Source organism: Quercus suber, unplaced genomic scaffold (assembly GCF_002906115.3).
Source record: "Quercus suber isolate HL8 unplaced genomic scaffold, Cork oak 2.0 scaffold_65, whole genome shotgun sequence".
NCBI classification, from domain to species: Eukaryota; Viridiplantae; Streptophyta; class Magnoliopsida; order Fagales; family Fagaceae; genus Quercus; species Quercus suber.
Window position 1 is genome coordinate 1192481 of NW_027069530.1, and position 27659 is coordinate 1220139.

The 27659-nt window shown below is 35.4% G+C and overlaps 2 protein-coding genes across 3 annotated transcripts; one reads left to right on the top strand and one right to left on the bottom strand.

Moving 5' to 3' along the window:
• Window positions 1-1054: 1054 nt before the first annotated feature.
• On the top strand, window positions 1055-10267 carry LOC112020054 (DDT domain-containing protein PTM). 2 transcript variants are annotated; one of them, XM_024052618.2, is made up of 10 exons: window positions 1055-1237; window positions 1386-2393; window positions 3079-3786; window positions 3997-5194; window positions 6485-6773; window positions 6981-7099; window positions 7256-7719; window positions 7872-7900; window positions 8035-8553; window positions 8672-10267. In XM_024052618.2, the coding sequence occupies exons 2-10, from the start codon at window positions 1564-1566 to the stop codon at window positions 9733-9735; spliced, it is 5220 nt and encodes a 1739-aa protein (XP_023908386.1). In that variant the 5' UTR covers window positions 1055-1237; window positions 1386-1563; the 3' UTR covers window positions 9736-10267. The 2 variants fall into 2 exon arrangements, with proteins under 2 accessions (XP_023908386.1, XP_023908387.1); XM_024052619.2 differs by having other exon boundaries at window positions 1463-2393.
• A 216-nt stretch (window positions 10268-10483) lies between these two features.
• LOC112020050 (AP-2 complex subunit alpha-1) lies at window positions 10484-26898 on the bottom strand. Its single transcript, XM_024052595.2, has 27 exons — window positions 26400-26898; window positions 23823-23954; window positions 23194-23319; window positions 20642-20704; window positions 20460-20557; window positions 20157-20364; window positions 18184-18255; window positions 18013-18105; window positions 17545-17646; window positions 17309-17406; window positions 16964-17045; window positions 16736-16824; window positions 15585-15690; window positions 15366-15431; window positions 14791-14897; window positions 14595-14699; window positions 14384-14504; window positions 14062-14244; window positions 13641-13877; window positions 12860-12940; window positions 12519-12683; window positions 12302-12388; window positions 12079-12204; window positions 11901-11981; window positions 11733-11804; window positions 11144-11223; window positions 10484-11060 (listed from the first exon to the last, which is right to left on the bottom strand). The coding sequence occupies exons 1-27, from the start codon at window positions 26529-26531 to the stop codon at window positions 10913-10915; spliced, it is 3060 nt and encodes a 1019-aa protein (XP_023908363.1). The 5' UTR covers window positions 26532-26898; the 3' UTR covers window positions 10484-10912.
• Window positions 26899-27659: the final 761 nt, after the last annotated feature.

Genomic DNA, 27659 nt, shown 5'->3' on the forward strand with positions numbered 1-27659 from the left:
GCCTCATGGATCTTACTTTAAAAACTATTACACTAACCATTTGGAGTTATAAATTCGAACATAATCAAGCACAAAAAGAAAGAAATCAAATTTCTTTCAAATTGATAAGCATTTTCCTTATGTACATATCATGATTGGCTCTTCTAGTAAGCCATTTAATCAACGATTTAAGGCCCTTCAAGTGGAAGATGACCCCAATTATTGGTCAATAAAAATAAAAAAAGGCCTATGCAATATTTGTCTCAAAGTTTCTGCTTGAGAACAACTTATTTAATTGAAACTAAAATTTTTTTACTGAAAGTACTATAAATAAAGATAAAAGTTAGCTGAAATAGTACAGTGAGACTTGTGAATAGTAAAAAAATAAACTAACTTTTTAAGCCAATGCCAAACACAATCTAAGTATGTAATAGTTTTAACTAAATCTCAAATTTTAGCTAAAAGATAAAAACAACTATATGAAAATTATATCTCTCATCATAGGCTACACACACACACATGTATATATACTTTTTGGCTACATTTTTTGTACATTTAATTTCAATTTGGGCAAGGTGTTCTAGAATTTAAAGGATTTTTTTTAGAAGATAGAATTTAAAAATTTTTAATTAAATAGGAATAAAATAGAGTGTAAGAGTTGATAGTCAATAAATGTTAAAAAACATAGTTTTTTTTTTTTCCTTTAATATTTTGGATCAATAATTTATAAAGATTGATATTAAAGATGATGTAAATCATAATATAAGAGTAACTTGGATAAAGTGGAGAAGTCTAACAATTATGAAAAAAAAATTGTAAAATTTATTGTTATCAAATAGTACAAAAATAATTTTTGTACTATAGTGGGAATTTATGCCAACGAGAGTTTTTATTTTTTGTACACTCTTTATAAAATGGCAAAGTGGGCCATGTATAATATCCATACGAGTGGGAGGACTCACAGTACGGATATGAGGACGCCCTCATCTTATAGTCATTATTTAATAATTTTAAATAGCACAAAAAGATCTCAAATAATAAATAACTTAAACCCGTGACTCAGAGCCAACTCGGAGAGAGCAAGCGAGTTCCGAGTCAAAGAATAAGCACCACGCGAGCCGCTATAATAAAACTTGGTAGAAGAGTGTGGAGAGAGGCCGTTGTTGTTGTTCTCTCCTATTAGGGCTTTACTTCTCTATTTCTCTCTCTCTCTCTCTCAAAAGCCGCGTGCACTTCGTCAATGGTGATTATCAATCAGGTAATTTTTCGCTTCACTTTTCATCGAAACTTTTGAAATTCCCAATCTATATCATTCCGAAACTTCAAATTTTTTTTTTTGTGCAAAAAGTATAATTATACTGTAAAATTTTATTCTGATCGATTTAGTTTTTGCTCTGTATTTGTAGGATCTACATAAACCCTAATTTAAACCAGTATTTTTCATGTGAGGAATTTTTTTTTCCTATTGTTTTTGGTTGATTAGAGCGAGATAGAGGTTACTTGAAACCCTAGAAATCGCTTTCGATTGGATTCGGAATTCGGATTTTAGGGTCCGATCCGATTCTTGCACTCTAGATCGGTAAAATGGAGCCTCCGGTGGCCAGATCGAGGGGTCGGCCGAGGAAACGGAGGCGAAAAGATGCTGAGAACACTCCGGGACCGGATGCGAAGAAGCAGCCGGTGGAGACGAGATCGTTGGCTTTGGTTGGGCGCTATGTGCTGAAGGAATTCAATGGCAGTGGGATTTTTCTCGGGAAAGTTGTACATTATGAGGAGGGATTGTATAGGGTCAATTATGAGGATGGTGATAGTGAGGACTTGGAGAGTGGCGAGCTTCGCTTGCTTATTTTGAGGGATAATGATTTCGACGAAGATTTGGATAGAAGGAAGATAAAATTAGATGAATTGGTATTGAAGATTAGTGAAAAGAGAAGGATTGAATTGGAGAAGAAAGCATGTGCCTCGACAAATGAAGGGGATAAGGTTGAAGTGTCTACTTTGAGTGAGGTGAGTGGTGGATTGACAATTGAAAAGGATGGGGAAGAGGTTGAAGGCGATGCTGATGCTGATGCTGATTCATCGAGTGATTCTTGTGAGTATGCGATGAATAGGGATTCAGGGTTCGATACAGAGACCCCACCTATCCCGCTACTTGAGTTGCCACCTTCTTCGGGAACCATTGGTGTGCCGGAGCAGTGTGTTTCACATCTTTTATCCGTTTATGGCTTCTTGCGGTCGTTTAGTATCTGCTTGTTTTTGAGCCCATTTACTTTGGATGATTTTGTGGGGTCGCTTAATTGTTGTGTTGCAAACACCTTGTTGGATGCTATTCATGTTGCATTGATGCGTGCATTGAGGCGTCATCTTGAAACGCTCTCATCGGATGGCTTGGAGCTTGCTTCAAAATGCTTGAGGTACTTTTTTTTTTCCATCTCTTTATGTCTTTGGTTGATAAAACCCGACATCCTGAAATTTAAACTTAATTACTGTCAAGTTGTTGTATAAGCATTGTGGGAATGATGTTTTGATGGAATTAACTAGTCACTAGTTTTTCTTGTGTAGTAGATGTTGGAAGTATTTTTTTTATGCTGTTTTGTTTGGTTGCAAACTGCAGAAAGAAAGGTGGAAATGGGCTATGTTTTTCAACATACTATTATGTACTTCACTGTTCATGATACCACTGACTATTTCATTTAAGTGAGTTGTTTATATTTTTCTTTTAAAGCTAGAAGTACTAATCTAAGAAGATAATAATGCATTATCACTTTCTTTTCCATTGGCTATCAATTGAGCAACAACAACAGCAACAATTAAGCCTTAGATGGATTTTATTGATCTTTTGTTAAAATAGATGTTCGAATGGTGATTTTGATTCCCCATATATCTGAAGTGATTGATTATAAGATGTCCTTTATTTCTCTGCTAACCTCTACCTCTGATATTATAAGATAAGAGATATATTTCTTCATGCCATTATGCATAATTATTTTTTATGATAAATTACATTTGAAACATGATTCTATTTCCAGTTTACCGTGTTAAAAAGTTGGTTTCCCCACCCCTTTTTTTTAAAAAAAATATTTTTTTGTTTCCTGTCAGGTGCATTGATTGGAGCCTCCTTGATTCATTGACGTGGCCTGTTTACTTGGTCAACTATTTAACAGTTATGGGATATGCAAAGGGACCTGAGTGGAGAGAATTTTATGATGTGGTTTTGGATAGAGAGTATTATTCCTTACCTGCAGTTAGGAAGTTAATGGTTTTGCAAATCCTGTGTGATGATGTCTTAGAGTCTGCTGAGATAAGATCTGAGATTGACATGCGTGAAGAATCAGAAGTTGGATTAGATTATGGTACAGAAGCATCCAATCCTTCTGAAAACGGGCCTAGAAGGGTCCACCCCAGATATTCTAAAACTTCTGCTTGCAAGGACAGAGAAGCTATGGAGATTATTGCAGAAACGCATGAGATGAAGGCATCAGGAAACATAAAATTTTCAGGTTACAAAGGTACCAAACAGGATATGGATGCTGCTGATGTTGATGTTGATAGCAATGGTGATGAATGCCGGCTCTGTGGCATGGATGGGACCTTGCTTTGCTGTGATGGGTGCCCGTCAGCATACCATTCAAGGTGTATAGGTGTGATGAAAATGTTTATACCTGATGGGCCATGGTATTGTCCAGAGTGCACTATTGATAAGATGGGGCCTGCCATTACAATGGGAACATCACTTAAAGGAGCAGAAATATTCGGCATCGATTTGTATGGACGGATTTTCTTGGGTTCTTGTGACCACTTACTAGTGTATGTTTTCAATCCTTTTCATCTCCCTTATTGTTAATTACATTATACTGAATGTTTGATGAACCTAGCTTTGCGAAACCTAAACTTTAGTCTTTGATCCCTCACCTTATCTCAGACTTGTTCTTCAATTCTGTCTGTGCTGCTTTAATTTTCTTAATTTTTGAAATTTTCTTCAACCCATTTATAATATTTTGATATTCATGATTGTAGGCTTAAGGCTTTTGTAGATTCAGAACCATGTTTCAGATATTTCAATCGGAATGACGTCCCTAAAGTGCTGCAAGTTCTTTGTTCATCTGTGCAACATACAGTTTTATACTTGGGGCTGTGTAAGGCAATTTTACAATATTGGTCTATTCCAGAAAGTGTCTTCTCTCTTCCAGTACATATGAATTTAGCAAACATAAAGGATTATGGAACCCTTTCAATGTCATTCCCTTCTGGCAAGGAAGACCAGAAAGTTCTTCATATGCCTGAGGCTGAGAACTATAGGAATAATGAAAGCAAAGCCTCCTTGGATACAACTATTCACACTGACCATTGCAGTCTTCATAGCAATGGTGGTACAAGACAACAGGATTGTCAACTTATGGATATGAAACTAACTGAGGGGATAAAAATGGACTGTGCCATTTCTGGTGACTCAGTTAGTCAGCAAGCTGATCAATCTGACTTGACACACCAAAGTTTGGTTGGCCGATCAAGTGCAATAGAGCTTACTATGTGCACCTCCAGAAACAACAATGGCAGTTATGCTGGGCATGGCAGTGGTATGTGTTTTCCTGTGAATTTTCCCTCTCAAAGCAAAGAAGGTAATAGATCAGTGTATGGAAAGGGTGACAGCAATTCAGTTGATGATTTTTTGTACTTGGGGTCATCCCTTAAACCTCAGGCATACATAAATAACTATATGCATGGAGATTTTGCTGCATCTGCTGCTGCTAGACTGGCTGTTCTTTCATCAGAGGAAGCTCGGGTTTCAGAGGCTCATGCTGCAGATCCAAGGAAAGTTGCATCTTCTAACAATCTTTTGCAAGCAAAAGCATTCTCATTAACAGCCTCTCGTTTCTTCTGGCCAAGTTCTGAAAAGAAGCTTGTGGAGGTCCCAAGAGAGAGGTGTGGTTGGTGTCTGTCTTGTAAGGCTCCTGTTTCAAGCAAGAGAGGATGCATGTTAAACCATGCTTGCTTGTGTGCCACAAAAGTTGCCACGAAGATCCTTGCCAACCTTCGTCTCAAAAAGAGTGGAGAAGGGAGTCTTGCGAGCATTGCGACATACATTTTGTATTTGGAGGAGAGTTTATGTGGTTTGATAGTTGGCCCCTTTTTGAATGCTATTTACAGAAAGCAATGGCGTAAGCGAGTAGAACAGGCTTCAACTTGCAGTACAATAAAGGCTCTATTGCTTGAAGTAAGTTCTTTTGTTACCTGGTTTATTTGGTTATTTGGTGTATATATTAATCGGTCTATGTATTAATGTTAGGTATTGTTTGGCCTAGTAATGCATTAGTTTTCTCTGTTTAATCAGATGTTTAATGTTATACTGACAGTTAAATGTTCCACTTTCAAATTTATTAAAAAAAAAAAAAAAAAATTATTGCTGGTTTTTTAATGGAAAACGTTTCTTGAGTTTGATCTCAAGTGACACCCCAAATGGTTCTATAAGAATTGAAATTGAATTAGGGCCCAGAAAGCTCCACTAATATGTTTGAGATAAATATGTGTATGTGTGTGTTTGTTTTGCTTTCTGAGCTTCTTAAAGCTTCTGATGTTTGTAGCCAAATTCGAAAGCTGTACTTTTTGTTAATAAAAATTGCATGAACACTATTGTGCAGATTGTTGTTCCTTTGAGCTTGTAATGTGTAGTTTATAATGTGCTATATGTGAAAAGTATTTTGGAAAAAAAAAAAAAAAAAGACTTTGTTGTCTGCTTTAGTAGGTACCTATAATGATTGATTGTGAAATAGAACGTAAAAAAGGTATGTTGAATGGTCTTGTGACAAATTTCTGTTGGAGCTATTAAAGGAAATGTGTCAGAAGTTCTAATTTCCCTTTTTAGATTCATGGTGCATCCTAATTGTCAAAAAAGTGTGGATCTGGTTTAGATAGTCAGAAACTCTTTTCATATCAAATTTTTTTTTTTTTAATAAGTAATAGTACTTTATTAAAGATGAAAAAATGCTCTGTTCATGGAAAGACAAAATACACAAACAAAATTTTCATATCAAATTTGTAATTTTCAGACCTTGGTTGCCAATTCTGAGTTTTACATCTAATGGTTGAAAGTTTTTATCCATTGGCTTATGCCTTTTAATCAACAAAATGCAAATGCAATATTTTCATAAGATTATCTTCTTGTATAATTTGGATTTGCAAACTTTTTGTATTACAAATGTTTGAATGAATGAGTGGCACTAAAAATGACTTGGCCACTTTCAGCAGCAATCAGCGGGACTTTGAGTATTCAAATTGTCTGATCTTGACTTGGTGTCACATGTTTATATATGTTTAATTTATATATTTCTTTCTTATGGGCAAACATAACTCACAAAAACGTGCCAAACTCAACCCATGACTTAACCACCATCCTCCCCTTGTTTATGGGAAGAAAATAAATTCTATTTAGTGCAATTTTTTATGTAGGCATTTTTGTGCGCATGCCATCTATATTTTGGTTGATTAGCTCAGTTTTGATTTGCAGCTTGAGGAACACATCCGCATCATTGCTCTTTCTGTGGACTGGGTTAAGCTGGTGGATGGTATGTTAGATGAATCTCTTATGATTCAAAGTTCTACATGCACCATTGGAACAACACAGAAACGTGGACTTAGTGGAAGGCGAAACAGGAAACAGTCTGCTGTGTCTGAAGTGACAGCTGATGGTTGCCGTGACCAGAGTTTTGAGTGGTGGCGAGGTGGGAAGCTGTCAAAAATTATATTCCAGAGGGCAATTTTGCCTCGCTCATTAGTTAGAAAAGCAGCTCGCCAAGGTAACTATGATGCCCTAGCCTTTCATTTTCTGAAAAATAATCTTACAACTTCTCCCCTTATTGTAAGCATCCTTTCCCCACCCCCTCCCCCAATCAGTTTTTAACGACAAATGGTAAACATTCCATCGCTATTGTAAGCATCTTTAGTCTTCAGTTGCATTACTGAAAATAAAGGGAAAATGTACTAATAGTATTCTGGCTCATCAGGTGGTCGGAGGCGGATTTCTGGTGTTGATTATTCTTCTGATATTCCTAAAAGAAGCCGACAGTCAGTATGGAGAACTGCAGTCGAAATGAGTAGGAATGCATCGCATCTTGCGCTTCAGGTTCGTTCTCATTTTTATTATAATTTTGTTGCTCTCTCTCTTTCTCTCTCTCTCTCTCTCTCTCAGAAAATTCTATAGGTCTTGCAGCAGATTGAACTATCTTTTGAAGATTGTAGTTGTATGACTTTTTAAATATGCAATTGGAATTTGCATCAGGTCAGATACTTAGACTTTCATTTGAGATGGAGTGATCTTCTTCGTCCTGAGCAGAACCTCCAGGATGGAAAAGGTCCAGAGACAGAAGCTTCTGCCTTTAGAAATGCTGTTGTTTGTGATAAAAAAATTGTGGAAAAAAGGATTAGATATGCAGTTGCTTTTGGGAACCAAAAGCATCTTCCTTCGCGCGTCATGAAGAATATCATTGAAATAGAGCAAAGTCAAGATGGAAAAGACAAGTATTGGTTTTCTGAATCTCGCATTCCTTTATATTTGATCAAAGAGTACGAAGAAAGTGTTAATAAAGTACTCTTGCAATCTATTGAGGAGCCCTTGAATGTAACCTTAAAGTCTCAAAGGCGGTTGAAAGCTTCCCGTAGAGATATTTTTTTCTATCTTACATGCAAGAGAGATAAATTGGACGTGTGCTCTTGTTCCTCATGTCAGCTGGACGTTTCTCTTGGGTAATTATTTTATAATATTGTGTTTTTTCCCCAATTGTTCAATAATATTGTATGTTTCTTATATATATTGTATTCGTTTGTTCTTTTTAATTAGTTCTTTACATTCTACAACTTGGTCCAAGTTCATTAATATTCTCTGTTGTGATTTTCAGAAAGGCAGTCAAGTGCAGTGCATGCCAAGGTATATAAACTGAGCCATCATGCCTATATCAAGTAACACGCACACTCACACACTCACACAGAGATACATATTTATGTATTTATTTATTACATGAAATTTCTGAACCATTGTATTATTTGCCATAATGTGGGCAGGTTATTGTCATGAAGCATGTGCCAGAAGTTCAACAATTTCCATGAATGATGAAATTGAGTTCTTGATTACCTGCAAACAGTGTTACCATGCAAAGGCTCTTGTGCAAAATAAAAGCTGTAATGAATCTCCTACCAGTCCCTTGCCATTGCAAAGGCAAGAATATCCTAACTTAATGACAGTCAATAAGGGTGGAAGGCCTAAAGCTAATAATCAATCATTAGCATCTGTGAGAACTCGAGATACTCGTTCTGAGCTAAAACAAGCTACTCGAGATATTCGTTCTGAGCTGAAACAAGCTACTTCTGATTCTAGCTTGGCAAACAAAAGCCGTCGCAAGCTGTGTTCTTGGGGTATTATATGGAAGAAGAAGAACAGTGAAGATACAGGCATCGATTTCAGGCTTAAAAACATTCTTTTGAAGGGCAGTTTGGATGTACGTCGCTTGGAACCTACTTGTCACTTGTGCCAGAAGCCCTATAGATCTGATCTTATGTACATTTGCTGTGAGACATGCAATAGTAAGTTTGCTCTAGATATAGACGCCACATGTTTTTTGACTAAAGATGCCTACTCTCTCTCTCTTTTGTTTTTTATTACTATTATTTTTTGATGCCTTGTGTTTGTGATAATTGGCAGAATGGTTCCATGCTGAAGCTGTTGAACTTGAGGAGTCAAGAATTTTTGAAGTGGCAGGCTACAAGTGTTGCAGGTGTCGTAGGATAAGGTCACCAGTGTGTCCTTACTCAGACCGTAAAGACAAGCTTCCCGAGGTCAATAAGACACGCACAAGGGATACAAAACAAGGAAATGTAAGAGTGGACTCTGATTTTGGAATAATTTCTGAATCTAGAGAACGTGAACCTGCTACTCCTGTGTATCCAATAGCAGAAGTTCCAAAACAAGAATATATAGACTGTGAACCAGCTACTCCAGTATGGAATATGGATGAAGGTTTGGACCAAGAATTTAAAGAGTTTAAAACTGTTACTCCAGCGTTTCCCATGGCAGAAGTGTCAAAACAAGAACATGATCCTCTTTTACCTCTTTCCAAAGTTGAGCTAATCACAGAGCATACTTCAGAACTGGATATTGAATGGAGTACTGCTTCTGTGCCAGGGCCGCAGAAACTTCCAGTCAGAAGGCAAGTGAAGCGTGAAGAGGATGTAGATGGTTTATTTGGGAGTAATCTTTCTCATGCTGAATTATCGACACACCCTGAAACAGACAGAGTCTTGAATCATGAGGAAAAAGCATTATCTCCTATGGTGGAATGGGATGTTCAGAGCGAGATGATGTTAGAATATAATGGTTTTAATTGTGAAGATATGGAATTTGAACCCCAGACCTACTTCTCTGTTACAGAGTTGCTGGCATCTGATGATGGTGCCCCATATAATGGAGTTGATACATCTGGGGATTGGTCGGGGTACATGGGAAATGCTTCTTGTACAATTTCACAAGATGAGTTCCCTGAACAGTATGGAATAGTGGGTAATTATACTGATCAGGAAGAACCTGCAAATTCTGTAGAGCCTACCGTTAACATCATTCACTGTGGGAGGTGTTCACATGCAGAACCAGTTCCTGATCTTTTTTGCCAGAATTGTGGGTTGCAAATACATAGTCACTGCTCACCCTGGGTTGAAGCATCATTTGAGGAAGGCAATTGGAGGTGTGGTAATTGCCGTGAGTGGCGATAGCTAATCTAGTTGTCCCCTTTTGAGGCTTTGGGTTTTGTCTACAATTGAAAATTTTATTGATCTGAATGGATCAGGATGGGAAAGTTCATTCTCCAATGCTGTTGGAACTGCGGAGAAATTTTTGTAAATGCTATGGTTGATGTTTAATAGGCCAAGCAGTGTCAACCGCTGCTGATTTTGAGGGAGATAGTTGCAGCTTCCTGACAAGTGGCTCCCATTCTGATGGATTCAGTTTCTCATTGGGAAGTTTGGAAAGATTGGCTTTACTATTTGTAGGGTTGATGGATTTAATTGATGATGCTAGGAGGTTGCAAATATAATATAAAAATGGAAAATTTATTTCCTTATCAGTTATATAGGTAAGGCCATCATTTTTCAAGCTACAGACTTTCTATGATCTTGGAAGATAAGCAGGTTTTTTGTGCTTATCTCTTTGAATTTCTTGTATTTAAAAAAAGAAAAAAGAAAAAAAAAAGGATGAAGAAAAAGAACTACCACAAATTTTTTGCAATCAGATGGGGTTTTTATTACTTGAATGCTGTTATGGAAGTTGTCTCTGTTTGCTGGAGAGTTTCTGTTGCTATCAATGCACTTATATTACCCAATGGCTTTTAGTAGTTTGAGGTTCTCTCTCCCCTGCGCGTTAGAAGAATTTTATTTTATTTTATTTTTTTTGGTATTTCATCGTTTTATGACATAACTAGGAAACATATTTCTGCCCAATCATCCAATAATTACTCTTATAATCTTATTGAAAATATTACTATGGATTAATAAAACAAAAACAAATGATGCAAACTGTTACAACTGGTTCTACTTCGTGCAGTATATCTTACATGCGATCAAATATTCATGGTACAGAAGCCAATCCAGTGAAATGGAAAGGGGAAAAAAATGAATAACAATGAAAAACCCTCACCCCAAAAGAGAAAAAAAATCTCACCAAGGCACAATTACATTGTGCATAAAGAATCTCAAAATCGCGACCAACCCCCCCTTTAGAAATCCCCACTCATAACACTAAGCCGACTACTAAATTAGCTCACCCTTTAATGCCGCCAGCCCTTGCATCTTGATTTTCTTTATCCACATCTTTAACTTGAGGGACATGGGTGGCCCCGCTGTATAAATCAGGTTTACATGTGTATAATGAACAAATCTTCAAAATTCCACTTTGTCACAGTAAACCAGCCAGCAAAGCCCCAGGATCATCTGTTAATGCTGCTGCTGGTGGACTGGTTGGTTGAGGTGCTGGTGGTGCCGGTGCAGGAGCACGGGAGGCTGTAGGAATACTAACTAATTGCTCCTTGATGAACTCCTTCAACCTGTACATCAACAGTCAGAAAAATCTGCCAAAGGTATTAAACTTAGGTTAGCAGTATGCAACAACAAAATTTTTAAAACGTACTCAAATGTCAATGTGGGGTCCCCTGAAGCAACTGTCAAACGCAATTGGGTTCGGTCTGCTGGATCTGTTTCAATTCTAGCCTGGAGTATCATAAAAGAAAACAGTCAAAACAGCAACCTCATACAATGCTATTACATCATTAATCTTATATTCTAAAAATCACAATACGAAAGCATTATCTACACCGAGGAAGTTTTCAATTTGCATCTTTTTCCAATTATATTCCCAAAAGGTCCTTCAACATTGTCCAAAAAATAAAAAATAATAATAAAATGATAAAATTGTAATCATCAGTGCTACTATTCCCAACTGACTCTCTCCTCCCAATTGCCCACCTCCCATTTTTTCTCCCTTATATTTTTTTAAAGAAAGCGTTCTCTAATAACTTTTTTTAATTGGCAAGTCACACTAGCACCCGTGATCATTTACTTAAATGTGGAATCATTTACCCAAATGTAGACCAAAAGTTTTAAAATTCAGTTAAGTTAAACTTTAAGTCTTACATACTAGGTCAGGTTAAATAATGAAAACAATAGCAACACATCAAATCATAGAAGTTATACGCTGAAAATGGATGGACATCACTTACCAAACAGAGCATGGCCCTTGTACTTTCTGAATAGAATGTTGTACTTGCTACAAGATTGTTTGGATTTGGGTCCTATACAAGAGAATTAAAAAATGAACACCTTCATACAACTAATAGGAGTCCAAGGAAAATTCAACATTTTTTAAAATTTCTTTTGAGAATACTTACAAGCCCTGGACTAACCATCAACCGTAAACTGTTAAATAAATTTGCCATGTCCAGGAGAGGCATTGGTTTTACGCCTCTAACCTGTTCACAGGAAAACATGAGCATATTAACAAATAGCAGATTTTTAATGGGGGGAAAATTTTACTCTAATGCTATAGAGAAGGCAAAAGGTACATACCACTTCTTGAAGCTTCAAAGGTGGTCCTGAAAGTGATCTCCATTGAGGGAAAAACTCTTCAGCAGACACCGGTATAGGCTGAAGAAATTTACTCAATACAGCAGGAAGACGGAGTTTGCAGTTGACCTATGATAGGGACAAGTAAGATAGATGAAGCCATGGATATTACCTAGCTTTGTGTTGATTGCCAGCAAAAAAACACATAAGTTACAGATATAAGTACCATATCGTTACCAAACTTGTAGGAGAAATCAAGAACTGCTACATCCCTACTAGGGCGGAGATTAACAATTTCAAGTGGGCATTGCACCTAAACAACCAAAGATTAAAAAATAAAAAAGAAGAAGAAAAAGAAGCAACTGAATAAGGACAAAAGATAAGTGGCTACTAGATACACCAACAGTCAGTGATCTACTACGTGAATAGCAAATAGTCTTCACCTGTGCCCTGGGAGGAATGGTTTCTGGGACTAATGAGAGCTCCAACTTCAAATGGGATGGAGGCAATATTATAGCCTGAACTGATAGTAGTGGATTAGTATTCTTGTTTCCCAAGAAAAGAACAAGACGCCCCTGATGTGCTCGCCATTCTGCTTTAATGCCAATCTGGGGTAACAAACAACAAAATTACCACAACACCAAGTTGAAGCATTAACTTTTTAAACAATTAAAGGCCAACAGGAAATACTACAAAGGGAGGTTATCCTATAATAAACTGCATACAGTTGAGTATAAATATGTCACAGATGATGAAAGAACTTTTGCAGAAAGAGAAAAAAAACCTGGATATAAGGATCCTCATATAGAACACCACTATCCTTCACACACAGTGCTTGAAACCTTTCAGCAATACTTCCTATTGGCTGCAAAGATGAACAATGGGATTAGCGAGTTAAAAGTTAAATTAATCACAACCAAACCTGGTCACTATCTTAAAGCACATAGCAGTTGAGACTTAGACCATGTTTTTCTGCTGTTGATAAAACCAGATGTGAAACCCAATAAACAAGGATATGCTGCAAAGTCTATTGCAGAAGCTCTCCATCTTGCAAGGAATAAAGTTTTTGGGGAAGGATTGGAAAAAATGTGAAAATTTTTATAGGGACTGCAGATTAATAGGGAAGCAAAATGAGCTGAGCTGCTTCAGCTTAGCTCATGATTGAGACAATCTAGTCCTAATCAAGAAGCCTCTAGCTTTCATAATGCAAATGAGCCAATTTTGAGCAACCTTGTATTTAAGCTCAACTTCATTTTTGTCTCCTAAAAGTTCAAGCTACCCAAGCTCAACTGAGATTTGCATATTAAAGGCTTGCTCAAGAGTTGAGATCACTCAAGAATGAGTCGAGCATGAGCAATGTAATACTCACCTTGTTTACAATCAAACCAGGATTTTTTTTTTTTTTTTAATTAATTTAAAATTTTTATAAATAAAAAATAACCCTGTCTGAGTGTAAACAAGGTGAGTTTTCCTAATTACGCCAGATTTCACTGCATAACATCTTTTCATTTTGCCCACCTCTTCAAACAAGCAATACAATGTATCATGAAAAAGGTCAATGGTACCTGAACAGAATTTGTCTGCTCTCCAACAGGTACTATGGCTGTGGCTTCCACTGCATTTGGAACACCTTCCACTCCAGAGACTATATTTTGTTGAGGCTGGACATCAGCACTAGGAGGGCCTTCAATAGCCAGTGGACCCAAGAGATCACCAAGGAGATCAGCTGGCGGAGGTTGGGGATCTACTGTAGTCAAGGTTCCATTCTCCTGGGACAATCCTTGATCTGCTACATGATGATCCTGTCAAGATTATCAAGCATACATCAATTTTCAATTAATAACATAAACAAACAAACTATTCAACCTAAGATTTCAAAATTAATGAGGGAAATTACACCAACAATGGTAGGTTCAGGAAAAAAAAAACACACAAAAAAGAATTTTGCAAAAAAGAAAGAAAGAAAAATAAAAATCAACCACTAACCACATTACTGCTCGTGCTGGGCACCTTTACCAGACTAAGCTGGGTAACAGGAGGTGTCCCATTCGCAGGCCGCTGGTCGGTTACAACCAGAGCATTTGATGTTTGCTGCAGTGCCCGCAACTTGATAGCACTTTGTTCCGCAGTATCAACTTCAATATCTTCAGCCTTCTTGATCAATGAGGACTAAATGATAGAGAGATATTAAAGTTAGCGCCAAAAACCTTCAGTTTCACTCCAAATAAAACCATCTATTAAGTATTAAGAGACTCATCCTACAAAACAAGAAAGTAAATTTCCACTGAAAAACTGCACTACAATGCACCTGCCGCTCAGGGAATTTGGGCATTTCAGCCAATATATCCATTAGAGCTGCACCTTTCCTACTCAAGGCAAAATATTCTACAGCTCGTTGTTGTATCTCAGCATCAATGCAACTCTCGTATCTACATGAATTAAAAAAATGTGTAATAGAAACCTACATCAATTTGTGACAAACTAAATCAATATACAGGGTGCAAAGGTAAAAATCTCACTTGTTAAATATTGCCCAAATCAGATTCTGTAGTTCTGGTTCTGGGGGTTGAGCGTGCATTAAAATTTTAGCATATGTTGAAAGAAGAATAGGAATGGTAGAAGACCTGTAAATAAAGAAAGGACTCTATGATATTTATATATATACTAGAAGGAATGAAAGCCAGAAATTAGTAAACAAGGGTTAAGGGCCCTTACGATACGGTAGGAAGCTTCTCATGTATGATGCTAAATAATTCCTTCAGACTACACCCAGGTCGTCTGGCCAAAAGGTGTCCAAATTCTCCAATGAGATATGCACTGACCTGTTGCATTTATGCCAATTCACAAATGAACTTAAGACACTTGACCGAATTAAAATGCTTGTTTGATGTATTTTTATATGTTTAATTAAGCTCCAAATGGCTGAGCTGGATTAACCAATATTTGGTTAAGCTTGGCACATGAACATAAACAAAGACAGCATGCAACTATGAGTCTATGATGAGTATTTTGGTAAAGCTTAGAATCATGCTCAAAAGGAGTTTTTTTTTTTTTTTTTAACCAAAATTTTGCATTTCTAATCTAGAATTAGCAATAACCTCTTATGAAAATCCTTATAAAGCATCATTCAGCAACAGCACACCGGCAACGAGCCATGCAATATAGAGTGAAAGACAAAACAAAGCAAAACCAAAATATATCTCTAGTTCTTAAATATATATAATTATATATATAGTTTAAAATTATTATCATGAAACCAAAACAAAGGAGACAGTATACAATATACAAACCTTCACCATAGTCTCATGTATAGCAGGCTTGTCAAGATACTCTCTGGCTTTTGCTGCTGCATAAGGCTGATCAGATGCACAAACTCTCAGTTAAATAATATAAATATAAACATTTGTCTTAGAAACAGGTAATTCATCCACATCCAAAAAAGGGGGAAAAAAAAGAAATGAAGAAAAGATAAAGGAAGCACAAAGTATATGTTAGAACATTTTGATTACCTGTAGGTCTTCATTGTTTGTAACAAACTGCACAACACGAAACCATATGTCATCGCTAACAAAATCCCCAGCCTTGTCAATCAATTGAAGAATCACATCCACATACCTGTGTCATATTAAATCAGAATGATATCATTTGAACAAAACACTCAGAATGCATGTTCTGACACATTAACAGCCAACATTTACTCAAGAAATTCAAATTGAAGGCCTAAGATATAACAGAACAAAATTCCCAGAAACTTAAAAAATAAAAATAAAAAATAGATATAGGCTCATAAAATAAAGCCTCTTTTTAAAAATTAAAAATTTAAGGGGGGAAAAAACCTAAAGAATTACAATCGTAAATCCAAATGGTCCATGAATTACTAGATAAGCGCCCCCCCTCCCCAAAAAAAAAAAAAAAAATATATATATATATATATATGCACAAAAAAAAGACTTAATCTCATTGATAGATCTCTCCATGCCTTAAAAGGTTCAATTATTTCAATCTCCAATTGTCCACAACAATGTGGAGTCACATTCCAAATGATACAATCCCTTCTAGCAAGAGTACACAGCTATGACCTTGGCATCACCCAATGAACCCCAAAAACAAAAAACACAAAAGACCACAGATCATGAGCAAATGAACAATCTACATTAGACCACAACAATAACATCTATTAATCTTCTCACATCCTCCAACAAATATGTTTTAAGTATTTAAGAAACAATTAATTCTATCATCATAATGGTGTTATCTGGATGGCTGTCCCTCATTGTTTCATGTGGTGCATTTGGACGGAGAGAAACAACTGGTGTTTTGAAGTGAAGCCAAATAGTCAATTGGCATATCATTTGAGTTACTTGCATAACATTGAATGCTGAAAAACGCATCAATTGACCAAAGTGAAATATTATAAATAATTTTAGCATCCACTCCCGCAGAGATATACTTTCGTAAGTGAAGCTAAATGTGTGTAGTTTTAACATCAACTATTATTTGTCATATTTAGTTAAATTGATGCAATCATGGTGGCATAATAAAAATAGAAACACAAGCCCTTGTTAATTTCCTTCTAACTTATACGTGAATAACCTGGATATCATGCTTTCAATAGAGTTTTGTCTGATCCTAAGAAGTCGCACACAAGTGCCATGCTTACCATGACAGATCAGGGGCAAACTTCTCCGCAAGAATAGCAGCTTTAAGTGACAATTCCTCACGCATTGCAAATTCTGCTGTACTGAGATACTGAAAAGAACAGAAAATGGCTTACTCATTTTGTGATTGAAATGGAAACTATCTCAGCAAGCTAATATTAGAAAAATATATGTAATTCAAATAAGACTGCCTCCACAAAATAAATAGTCCACAACCAGCATTGGCATACCTGCAGTATTTCTTCAACTATGTCCTTTGCATTTGTAACATCACACATACCATAAAGCAAATCAAGAGCACGCCTACGTATACTGAGCACACAAAATGATTTCATTAAGCAGAAGGAATTATAAGCACACCTGTGCGCACATGCATACATGGAGGCTAGCATCCTCCAGAGTAGAACATAATATTTATCTTTTAATTAACATGATCAATTAAATAATAAATAATTTTCAGTGCTAGAACATGTGCCGCACAAAAAAGAAAGCTATTGCAAATGAATTAGTGGCAGTATCAAGAGTTCTAACATTTTCAGAATGTAACGAAAACACTGCATGATAGCAAACTTAACCTGATGTCAGGATCCTTCAATGAGGTTATGATCTGAGCCTGATGTCTTTTGATAATATCTTGCACATCTGTTACCAACAACATCCGAGTCATATTCTCCTGCACCAAAGCAATGTAAAATCAAATCAAGCAGTTACAATGTAGCAATTAAATTTACCCTTCCAGATTTTGATATAGTAAGTCTCAACATGCTACCAATCATAAAGACAGATAAACTGTAGCGTTTCTAAAACTTACCAAGCCAAGATACCGAATATTTGGTTCCCGCACAGCAATAAATTTCCCAAGAAGGGCAACGCACTGAGACATCATCTCTTTTTCAGCATCAAGATGCATGACCTAAGAAAGGGCCAATCAGAACATGAGTATGTTGCAAGGAATGAAAGTGTCAAGAAACAACACTTAATCCTTCAATGTATATAGTAATTTGTTCCCACAAAATCCAATTGAAAACACTAGAGTTCCAAAAGCTTTCATCCTTTGGTTAGTTTTAGCAAGTTCACATCACAATAACATTGTCTACACAATCATATGCATTTGTGCATGTGTACATAAATACATCATTGTATGTATGCACGAACTATGAATGTGCATAAGAGCTCTTAGAGCTGTTAACAATAAAAAACCATTAAACCATTAAACAATCATAAGCCATTTTAAATAACAAATACCATATGCTAAAGATTTTTTGGGCCAAAAACTTACTAGAGCAAGGGCTTCAAAGAGAACAGCATGTGATGCATTGTTCTTATTTACATTTTTCACAACATCAGTCCCCATTAATATCCGTTGTAAGACCTGAAATTCCGAAATCAAATTTTAATATAATCAAAGAAATATGACCCAAAAAAAAAAGTCTTTTAACAAAAGCAGAACCTCAAACAATGATCTTCTGGTATTTGGATCTTCAATAGTTGGAAAATACTGAAGAGCCCTCATTGTCTTAACCTGCATTAACCAAGTGCTAACAAGCATTAATATGAACCTGTTAATACATTGACCTATTACAAACCCTCAACAATCAATCACCCACACTGGGTTATTTGTTAAGATGGAAATTGACTGAAACTAATTACGGGTAGCATAATTCTGTATCATACATCTAAAATATCAACAAATAAGAAAATTCCCATTCTAGGCTAACAATAAATAGGATTTCAGGGATTTCTAGCCATACAAAAGAAAAAATGTTTTAGAATAAACCACAGTGAACTGTACCCACTATGGCAAAAAGTATTAAGAAGCAGTCTCTTTGATAAAAACTGTCAATTCCTACTTATAGTTAATATATCTCCCGCTAAAATTTAGATCATATCCATTACTAAAACATTTAAGGACATTTAGATGTTACATAAAATGAATGACTCCAGTTTTATGGATTGACCATCAAGAATGAGCCACCAGAAAAGTGAGACGGATTGTCGTAACTTAAGCACAGAATACACTTATTCTTTCATGGCCTCTTTGACAGTGGATTTCCAGAATATACATACATATATTTTAGGGTAAATTATACTCTTAGTCCTTGAAATTTTCATTCTCTCTCTCTCTCCCTCTCTGTCTCTGTCTCTCTCTCTTATTTTTTCCCTCTTTTTCTTTCTCCAGTTTCCAGCCACTATGTGAGCCCGCTCCACCATTTCTCATCACAACTGCCTAGAATGCCTCCAAAGTCCAAACTAAAACACCATCCCACACCCCATACCAGTGGCAACCAAGACCCAGCCCTCATGAACCTACCCATAGTGAAAGACTCCAGCAACACACCCACAAGATAAGAGCCTAAACCCAAAACAACCAATTAGTCATTCACGAAGATTATCTTCCTCTCAGAATTTCTCCACTTTAAGCTACCAAGGACAAAATTTAAAAATTAAAAAATTAAAAAAAATAAAAAAGAAAAAGAAAATCATGAGGTAACTTACGTAATAAAATATAACTAGCAATCTAATACACACATTATTTTTCTACCTCCAATTTCATTTCAACTTTCCCACTCATAGATTGAGAACCCAGTAAGATTTTGAGTACATCCACCAAACCTACAGCCTTGAAAATGGTGGTTTTCATTCTCAGAAGCTTCTAGAGATCCAATGTCATGTTCGGCTGCTTGAATGGAGTTGCATGGACCATTGTCGATTATGTCAGAAGATCAAAGTCCAATCTGGAGTACCGAAGCACCCAGACCATCCATGTCTCTTCTCTCTCCCCTCCCCAATAAAAACCAATTTTCAATTCTTTTGTGCTTCAGATTTTTTCATGGCATGGGATATCTAAGTGGGAGTTGTTATTTTGGGCTTGGTTGCTAGGGTATTTGGTCCGGGGTGAAGGGGCCATGGGGGGATGAGAACAAAAGCATGTGAATGGGCTGAGGTGTCCTAAAAACATATAATTTTAGTTTTCTTAAGGTACCACCATGTATGCAAAAAGTGAACGGAAAATAAAATGGAAGGACTAAATTGTTAACATTTGAATATTTAAAGGACCGACTTTTTTTAATTTGAGGGACTAAAATCAAATTTACCCCAAATATCAGGGATCAAAATTATAATTTACCCTATGTTTTATGAATATGTATGCATAATATTAACAAGGAAATTCAAATTCTTCCAGATAAACAAGGATGTGCTGATTATTAGAAAAAAATTTCTTTGTCTATCAGTCAGTCTACAAGGGACCACCAATCTGATTGCATCACAAGCAATTGCAGGATTCCAAAGTTTTATCAGTTTTCAATTTATCTCATCTAGAAAAGAGTGCATTCTTGGCAACAACGATCAGAAATGCTGGCTAAATTGGGCATCAATTTGGCATCCATTACATACAAAGCAGGAGGAAAAAAGAACACAAACCTGAAGCCAGGGAGATGGGATACCATAGTAAGTGTATTCTTGTGGAACATCCTGGTTCCTGGCAAGCCGCTCTAAGGTTTTAACACACTTTGGAAGACAACTCCAATATGCTTCATGGTTATTTGATACTAAGGCAACAAGAAGGCTCATAGAAGATGTCAAAACACCAAGATCACGTTCATCTAATAGCTGTGCCATCCGATCCGCCCTAACACATATGGCAAAAAGGACTAACAAAATAAGCACGAGAAAATCTATTTCAGGAAAACAACCTTTTGTCAAAAATGGAACATTCAAACATACCAGCCATCTACATTGACAACATCAGGATTTTTCCTATACAAGCGCAGCAAACACAATGCAGCCTTCTTTCTCACAAGTGGTCTGGCGCTGCTAGAGATCTAAATCAAAAGGCTAGGTTAAATCAATAATTAAAATTAAAAAAATTTGCGGTCACCAAAAAATAAAAATTTGTGGTCTCTTACAAGTAACTTCTGGACATCAGGTGCTAACGACTCAGCAAAGTCTCTCCCACCAATGTTGCCAACCTACACAAATGAAGACAAACAATGGAGGGGCACATGAGGTCATGACAGAGGTACAATTTTGAATATATAGTATAGCACAAGAAATGATATGCAAGAGGAACAAGAAGGAAGACATTGCATCAGTGACAAGTTGATAAATCAATAATCTAAAAGACTTGTACCAAAAAAAAAAAAAAAATCCAAAAGACTAAACTTCAGAAAAATGAAACCAAATAGTCATCACAATACTATAGTTAAACAACAGAATGCCTTAAAACAAAATTCCACATACAAGGTTTTTTTTTTTTTTTTTTTTTTTTTTGAGAAGAAAATTTCACATACAAGTGATTGCACATTGCATGTGCTGTTACATGTAACATTGGAAAAATGAAAACTTGCTAAGTTTTTTCAATTAGTGAAAAATGAAAAACTTGCCAAGTCTTTCAGAAAAATGGAATCAGTGAACCATCATAGAAAGTATGTGAGAATCTAGGTACAGACTAAAGTAACCAAATATTACAAAAGAGAAAAGAAAGGGTGTATAATGAAGGGAAGGATCCACTGTCACAGCTTTAGACTTTCTTACAGGCAGTCATAAACCAGGAGAAAGGATGCTTGTTTTAATGATAGTGAGAGGAAAACGGTTGATCAAACCTTTTATGAACCAAGTTAAAAAAAAATAAATAAATAAATAAAGAAGAAGAAGAAGAAGAAGAGAGGATCCATGAACCAAGTCATTCTTAATGTTATGCTCAGGAATGAATAAGACCCTACTTAAAAGAGAATGGGGAAACTTATATAAGAAAATATGACCAAATTGTAAAGTAAAAAATGTGGCATTGTTGAGTAGAAAAAATTATGCACTTGCATGAGAAATTATTTAGTCTTTTCCTTGTAAAGGATTCCTCCAACATCAAAATTCCACAAGCTGCCAGGATTTAGTCTCCCGTGATTACTGAAGTGGAAAATGTAGAATATGAAAATAAAAGGGTAAAATAAATCACCTTCCCTTGAGGTTTATTGCAATGACCCCCCCCCCCCAAAGTTTGTATAAATGACACTCCCCTCTTGAGGTTTGAATAAATATAACAGTTAGGTCCATGCCCTCAGAAACTGTAATATAACAGAATATTCAATTTTTTAAAAAGACTCTTATCCAAACTATGGATGAAATGACACCCTCAATCCGTGAGGGTTGTCGATGAATGATACTCCCCCCCCTGAGGTATGTATGGTTAATAGGATTTTTTTTTTTTTTTAATGGAATATTCTGTTAGTCTTAAGAAGGGGAGTATCATTTTATAAAATGTTTGGGGTATTGTCATTTCTGCAAAACCTCAAGAGAGGTTGATGTAATTTACTCTTGAAGAAAACCATTTAGGTGATCAAAGCATGATCTAACTGTTTCCTTGTGATAAATAATTAAAAATTCTAACACGCTTTTACATCTGTTTGATTTAGCTTAAAATGCCAGTTTATTTTCACCACAATCTTATGTATAGGTTTGTAAAGCCTCAGATTTTTTCTAGGTATAGTTGTACTTTTACACAACTTATTTTTTAAACAAATTAAGGATCTATTTATTTTATATAATGTCAACCTATTTTCTTTTCTTTTTTATAGGTAATAAGAGTATTATTGAACAAACTGAAAAACAGATGAAAGCAAATACAAGGTGTTCATGATGGTGAACACAAGGAAATGCAACAAACAAACAAACAGCAACAAACAACAAGAAAAAACTTAAAGTGCAATACTAAGAGAAGAAATAAACTCAAAGATAGTGGAACAATCCGAGAAGCCCCAACACCTAGACCAATCAACCTATTTTCACCACTAGCTTATGTATAATTTTTTAAAACCTCACTTTTCTAAGTACAGTTGCACATTTACAAAATTTATTTTTTAAACAAAATAAACAAGTAAAAAGAAGCTCATCCAAACGCACTCTAAACCAATGAAAATATGCTCATCCAAATACAGTCTCTGCTATTTAAATACACAGAATCATGCTCATTTTTTTAAAATAATCAGTCTTGAGTCAGTCTTATCCAAATAAGCATATACTACATGTCACAATGTCATCATTCAAGATGGAGTTTGATTCCAACAGAGAATCTCCCTAGCATTTGAAACAAATTAACTAAAACACTTCTTAACTGTAACGTCTTGAACATAATGATTACAGAACATCCTTCAACATAACTGCTTCCAACTTAAAACATTGTATATCTGAAATTGTACACCATATATCTTGGAATAAGGGAAGAGAAAAAAACTACACAAAAGGAAAAACAGTAATGTTGCTTGTCAAGCATCACCACGTAACAGCCCTTCAAATACAGAAAGTACAGGTCATATTTGCGATCATGACAAGTGAAGGATCAAAATATGAATTACAGTACAGGCTAAATATTCCAGAAGCACTTGGTAAAGTCAAACAGGAAGTATAGTTTTGGCAGATTAAATAGTAAGCTCTTAAAATGTTAACAGCAATCGTATTGTCATACCATAGTCAATGCCAAACACTGGAAAGTCTCGTTGCGACCAATGATATCATTGCGCACAGTATTTATCGCCAGTCTCAAAAAATCATGGTTCTCATTTAGCAAACATGCTGTCACAATGTAACCAACCTGCACCCATTTTTAGGACAATAAAAATCAATCTGACAGTTGAGAGTGAAAGTATTTCTGACATAGAGGATGAGCCAATATATGACTAGCTTTGAGCATTAAAACAAATATGAGACGAGAAACATGTCTTTTGAGGACCCCAAGTTTGATAATAACAAAGCCATGAAGCCATAGTAAAAAAACCATAGTAAAAAATTCCTGGTCTTTAGCAGTTAAGAATGAACTTTGGATTTTGCCAAGTTCTTCTAATATTTCTTTAAATTCAGATCTATAATTATTTCAAATAATTGGGGCACATAACATAGACGCTAAGCTTAATTTAAGTTATTCAGGTTATAACGCAAAATACAACACAACCAATGTTGTTAAATCATTAATATTATTTTACTGATATGCTACACATAGACCCAATGTGTTTTTGAACCCTCAATCCATACTTTTAGGAAGAGGAAATCTTGAGCCAGAGCGCATTGGCTCAAATTGACATGCAAGATGATACTTACCTGCTTTTCTGGATACTTTGGCGCAGATATTAGAGAAACAGCTTCCATGTGACCAAAATCCACATCATAACCCAGCATATAAATGTAGAGCATTTTCCAAACATATTTCTTCTTCTCATACGGGGATAAACCCTATTGAAAGAACAAAAAATTTCAATAATCAATAGCTTACTTGTCTAGATTAGATATTGCCAATGTTCTGTAGAATAAGCAATGGTTGTTGCCAACAAGGGAAATATAAAAACAGCTATTCTCAAAGTAGCAAACAACCAAAATAATACAGGAAACTATAATTAAAAATAGAAAATAAATAACAACTAAACAAACAAAACATGTATGACACAGTAATTCATGGGAACCCAATCTAAAGCAGTTGCGCAAAAGGATTTTTTTTTTTTTTTTTTTCTTTGATAATCCAATAGTACAATGGGGAGGAGGGATTTGAACCCTAGATGTCTCCATTGGAAACACCGGAGGTGCCAATTGAGCTACAAGGCTCTTGGCAGAATCTTTTCTTTGTAGGTAAATACAACTCACACACCCAGACAGGATAGAAGTAGAACACTGAATTAGTGGCAAAATAATAGTCTAACAGCCCAAGCTGACATTCAAGCATGTTTTTTGACCAAGGATTAATTCCTGAGCATCACTTGAAGTGGCCAGGAAAATTTGCAATTCAACCAAGCAATAGATATAGATGGAAATTTTTCTTTGTGATGAAATTCCTTAAAAATTGATATAACGACACTGATTTGAACAGCAGGTTCAATCACCAGGCCAGTGAACTACCACACAAACACAAACATAAATCGCAAAATAGAGACTCAAGAAGTTCTCAATGTGTGTCTGTATAAATGTTTTTAGCGAAAAGGACTTTCTGCACAAAAATTCTAAAACTAAGGGTGAGCTAACAATCAGTCTCACTAGCTGGTCTGGACATGGACAAGTCACCTTCACCAAGGATGTTAAGAATATCCAGTGTCTTATAGTGCCTTATTTCATCCAAACTTATATCTTTGTCCAGAATTTATTGAAGTCAACAAAAAATCACAACAACAAGAACAGCAAATGCAGAATGACCAGAGTAAGTGTTATTTTTGTTCGCCACCCTACCAACTATATACTGACAAAAACAGTATGTCTCACTTTTGTTAGCTGCCCCTACAAGATGTCTAAACTATAAACTAGTATTGTGAAATTCAATCTCAATGATTTCTGCTAATATAATTTTACACTCCCTTCATAAAAATCCACGGGGAAAAAATTAGCTTCTTATACTTTAATTTCTAAATTAAATTTGACATAACGCCAGGAAAGCCGCTAAGTAGAGACCAACACTTACAAAAAAACAAGAAATCAAGAACAAATATTAGGGGATTAACAGCAGAGAGTCTAGGTACTTCACAATCTCTATTAAACACAAAAGAAATTGACCCTTAAGTAGTATCTATAAAAGTCCTAAATTTATCGGCTTCCCCTTGAATATGACCACTTGAACTTTATCCAAAACAGATGATCAGTCCTAAATTACATCTTCAAACTTTTCAGTATAATGATTAATGAAACAATATCTATGAGCCATATTAGGGGCTTGGGTGCAATGCTTACTCCATATGAGATCCAAAACTAGAAGCATTTTCCCGTCTTATTTGATTTCATTAACATACCAGATCTAATCCTACAAGAGCTGTGGGAAAGCATAAACAAGCAAATTAAATCTGAAGTTCACTTTTGCAGATTGAGCCATATTCACTTTTTCAGAATCATGCTTATCTTCTGAAATTATAGCTCCAAACAATTCAAGGAATAAAAACTAGTTATTATAACCAAAATCCTGGGATAGAAAATTAATTGGTCACAGTTAACAAGTCCCATTGAGCTATTAATACTAAATCTTATGACATATAATTTCCTCCATTCAGTACTAAGTTCCTAATGCCTAGCAAGCTATTCCAAAGATATTTAAAACAAGCTAGAAAAACCAAAGGCCTCTCTCATGCCAATGCCAACATATCCAATTTGAAGAATGAATCATAGAAGGCGCCATCAATCAAGTCTCTATGTTCAGTAGCTCACTAAACTAAAGCAAAGATAATTCAAATTCAGACCTAGAATTTTACATGTTCAATTCAACTATTCCTTCCGTTTCGCAAATTGCTTCGAATCCTAATCTAATCAATCGAAATGATGAGCAAGAAAATGAAGCTGAATTAAAATTCAAGCAAAATTATAAAATGCATATGCCAATGCCAGCATATACGACTAGAAGAATGAATCACAGAAGTCACCATCAATCAAATCTCTACGTTCAGTAGCTCACTAAACTAAAGCAAATAATTCAAATTCAAACCTAGAATTTCACATGCTCGATTCAACTATGCCTAGTAGTATGTCCAATAATTCAAAATCCCTTCCGTTTTACAACATTTTCAGCTAACGAAACACACAAATTGCTTCGAATCATAATCCAATCAATCGAAATGATGAGCAAGTAAACGAAGCCGAATCAAAATTCAAGCAAAATTAATCAAATGCATGTGTACGATAGAGATGGAAATGAAAAATGGAAACCCTAACCTTCTCGTTCTTGAAGCGTGTACGGACATTTCCGAGCTCCTTATCGACGCGGAGGCGCTCTTGCTCTTTGTTCTGGCAATTGCGTATGTCGCTGATGAACACCGAGAGGCCTCGCATCCCTGACAACGCCATCGCCGCTCAGATCCACACTCTCACACGCACACACGCACAGAGACAGAGAGAGAGCGTAACCGTAATCGTTTCTCTCTGAGCTCGCGAATTTCAGATCGCCTCAGCGTTTTGGATCTAAGAGGCTATATATAGCAATCTTGGAGAAGATCAGCTCCAAAAAAAAAATTTCAAAAAAACAAAAATGCGTAGAGAGAGGGAGAGAAGGGGATTTGATCTGAAAGATTGTGGAGAGAGAAAACAATTGTTTTTGCTTCTAGAGAGAGAGAGAGAAGGTAGACTGTGGAAAATTGGTGAAGCCGTCGCGGAGTAAAGGGAGGGAGACGACTTTTATTTACTGTGCCCCAATTGTATCATTTCCTTTCATTTTCCACCTAATACTTTTTGTTTTTCTTTCTGACCCATCATTTATCTCTCTTTTTAGTCTTCTTTTCTTTTCTTTTTCTTTTTTTCTTTTATTATTGCATTTATTACATTCATCTTATCCTCTATACGTTTGTGTTAAAAGGACAAAAATTTAGTTATAAAATTAATTATATTTTTGTATTTTAAAATTATAATTTTATTTAATAAATTAAATATTATTATATATTTTAAAAATTTATCAGTTGAATTTTATGTTCTTTACACTTTTAACATATATGTCAAATTTTATGTTAATCGAATATTATTTACTATATAATTTATAAATTTATATTTTTCACATGATTTTAAATTACAAAAACTTGCAATTTAAATAATTTATTGATAACATAGCTATTAATTTTTAATTTTTTAAAAATTTTACAAGCATGATGGATATAAGAAAAAATTATAGTTTAATAATAAATTTGTCAAAATTCACTCCTTATAAAAAAATATTGAATAAGATTGTTTTGTAATTAAACTTTGTCAATCTAATATATTGCCAAAGTTTTTTTATTTTTTATTTTTTGTATAAGTAAATAGTGTTCTATTTTATTTAGAAGAAAATAATGATTTAACCTCGTATTATTTATGGTATCAGCCACTTGGAAATTTTATGAATGAAACTTGGGAGTTTCAATTTTACGGCAAGTCCTTCAAATCTGATATTCAGATTATCTTCTTTTTTCTTATTTTTTTTCCTTTCTTTTTTGTGTTTCTAACTTT

Coding starts and splice junctions, on each gene's coding strand:
- LOC112020054 (XM_024052618.2), top strand. CDS start 1,564: ATGGAGCCTCCGGTGGCCAGATCGAGGGGTCGGCCGAGGAAACGGAGG. Junction 3,787..3,996: donor TCTTGTGACCACTTACTAGT/GTATGTTTTCAA, acceptor TCATGATTGTAG/GCTTAAGGCTTTTGTAGATT. Junction 7,720..7,871: donor CAGCTGGACGTTTCTCTTGG/GTAATTATTTTA, acceptor TGTGATTTTCAG/AAAGGCAGTCAAGTGCAGTG.
- LOC112020050 (XM_024052595.2), bottom strand. CDS start 26,531: ATGGCGTTGTCAGGGATGCGAGGCCTCTCGGTGTTCATCAGCGACATA. Junction 15,691..16,735: donor TTTGCCCCTGATCTGTCATG/GTAAGCATGGCA, acceptor AATATGACACAG/GTATGTGGATGTGATTCTTC. Junction 12,389..12,518: donor CCATTCCTCCCAGGGCACAG/GTGAAGACTATT, acceptor TTGGTTGTTTAG/GTGCAATGCCCACTTGAAAT.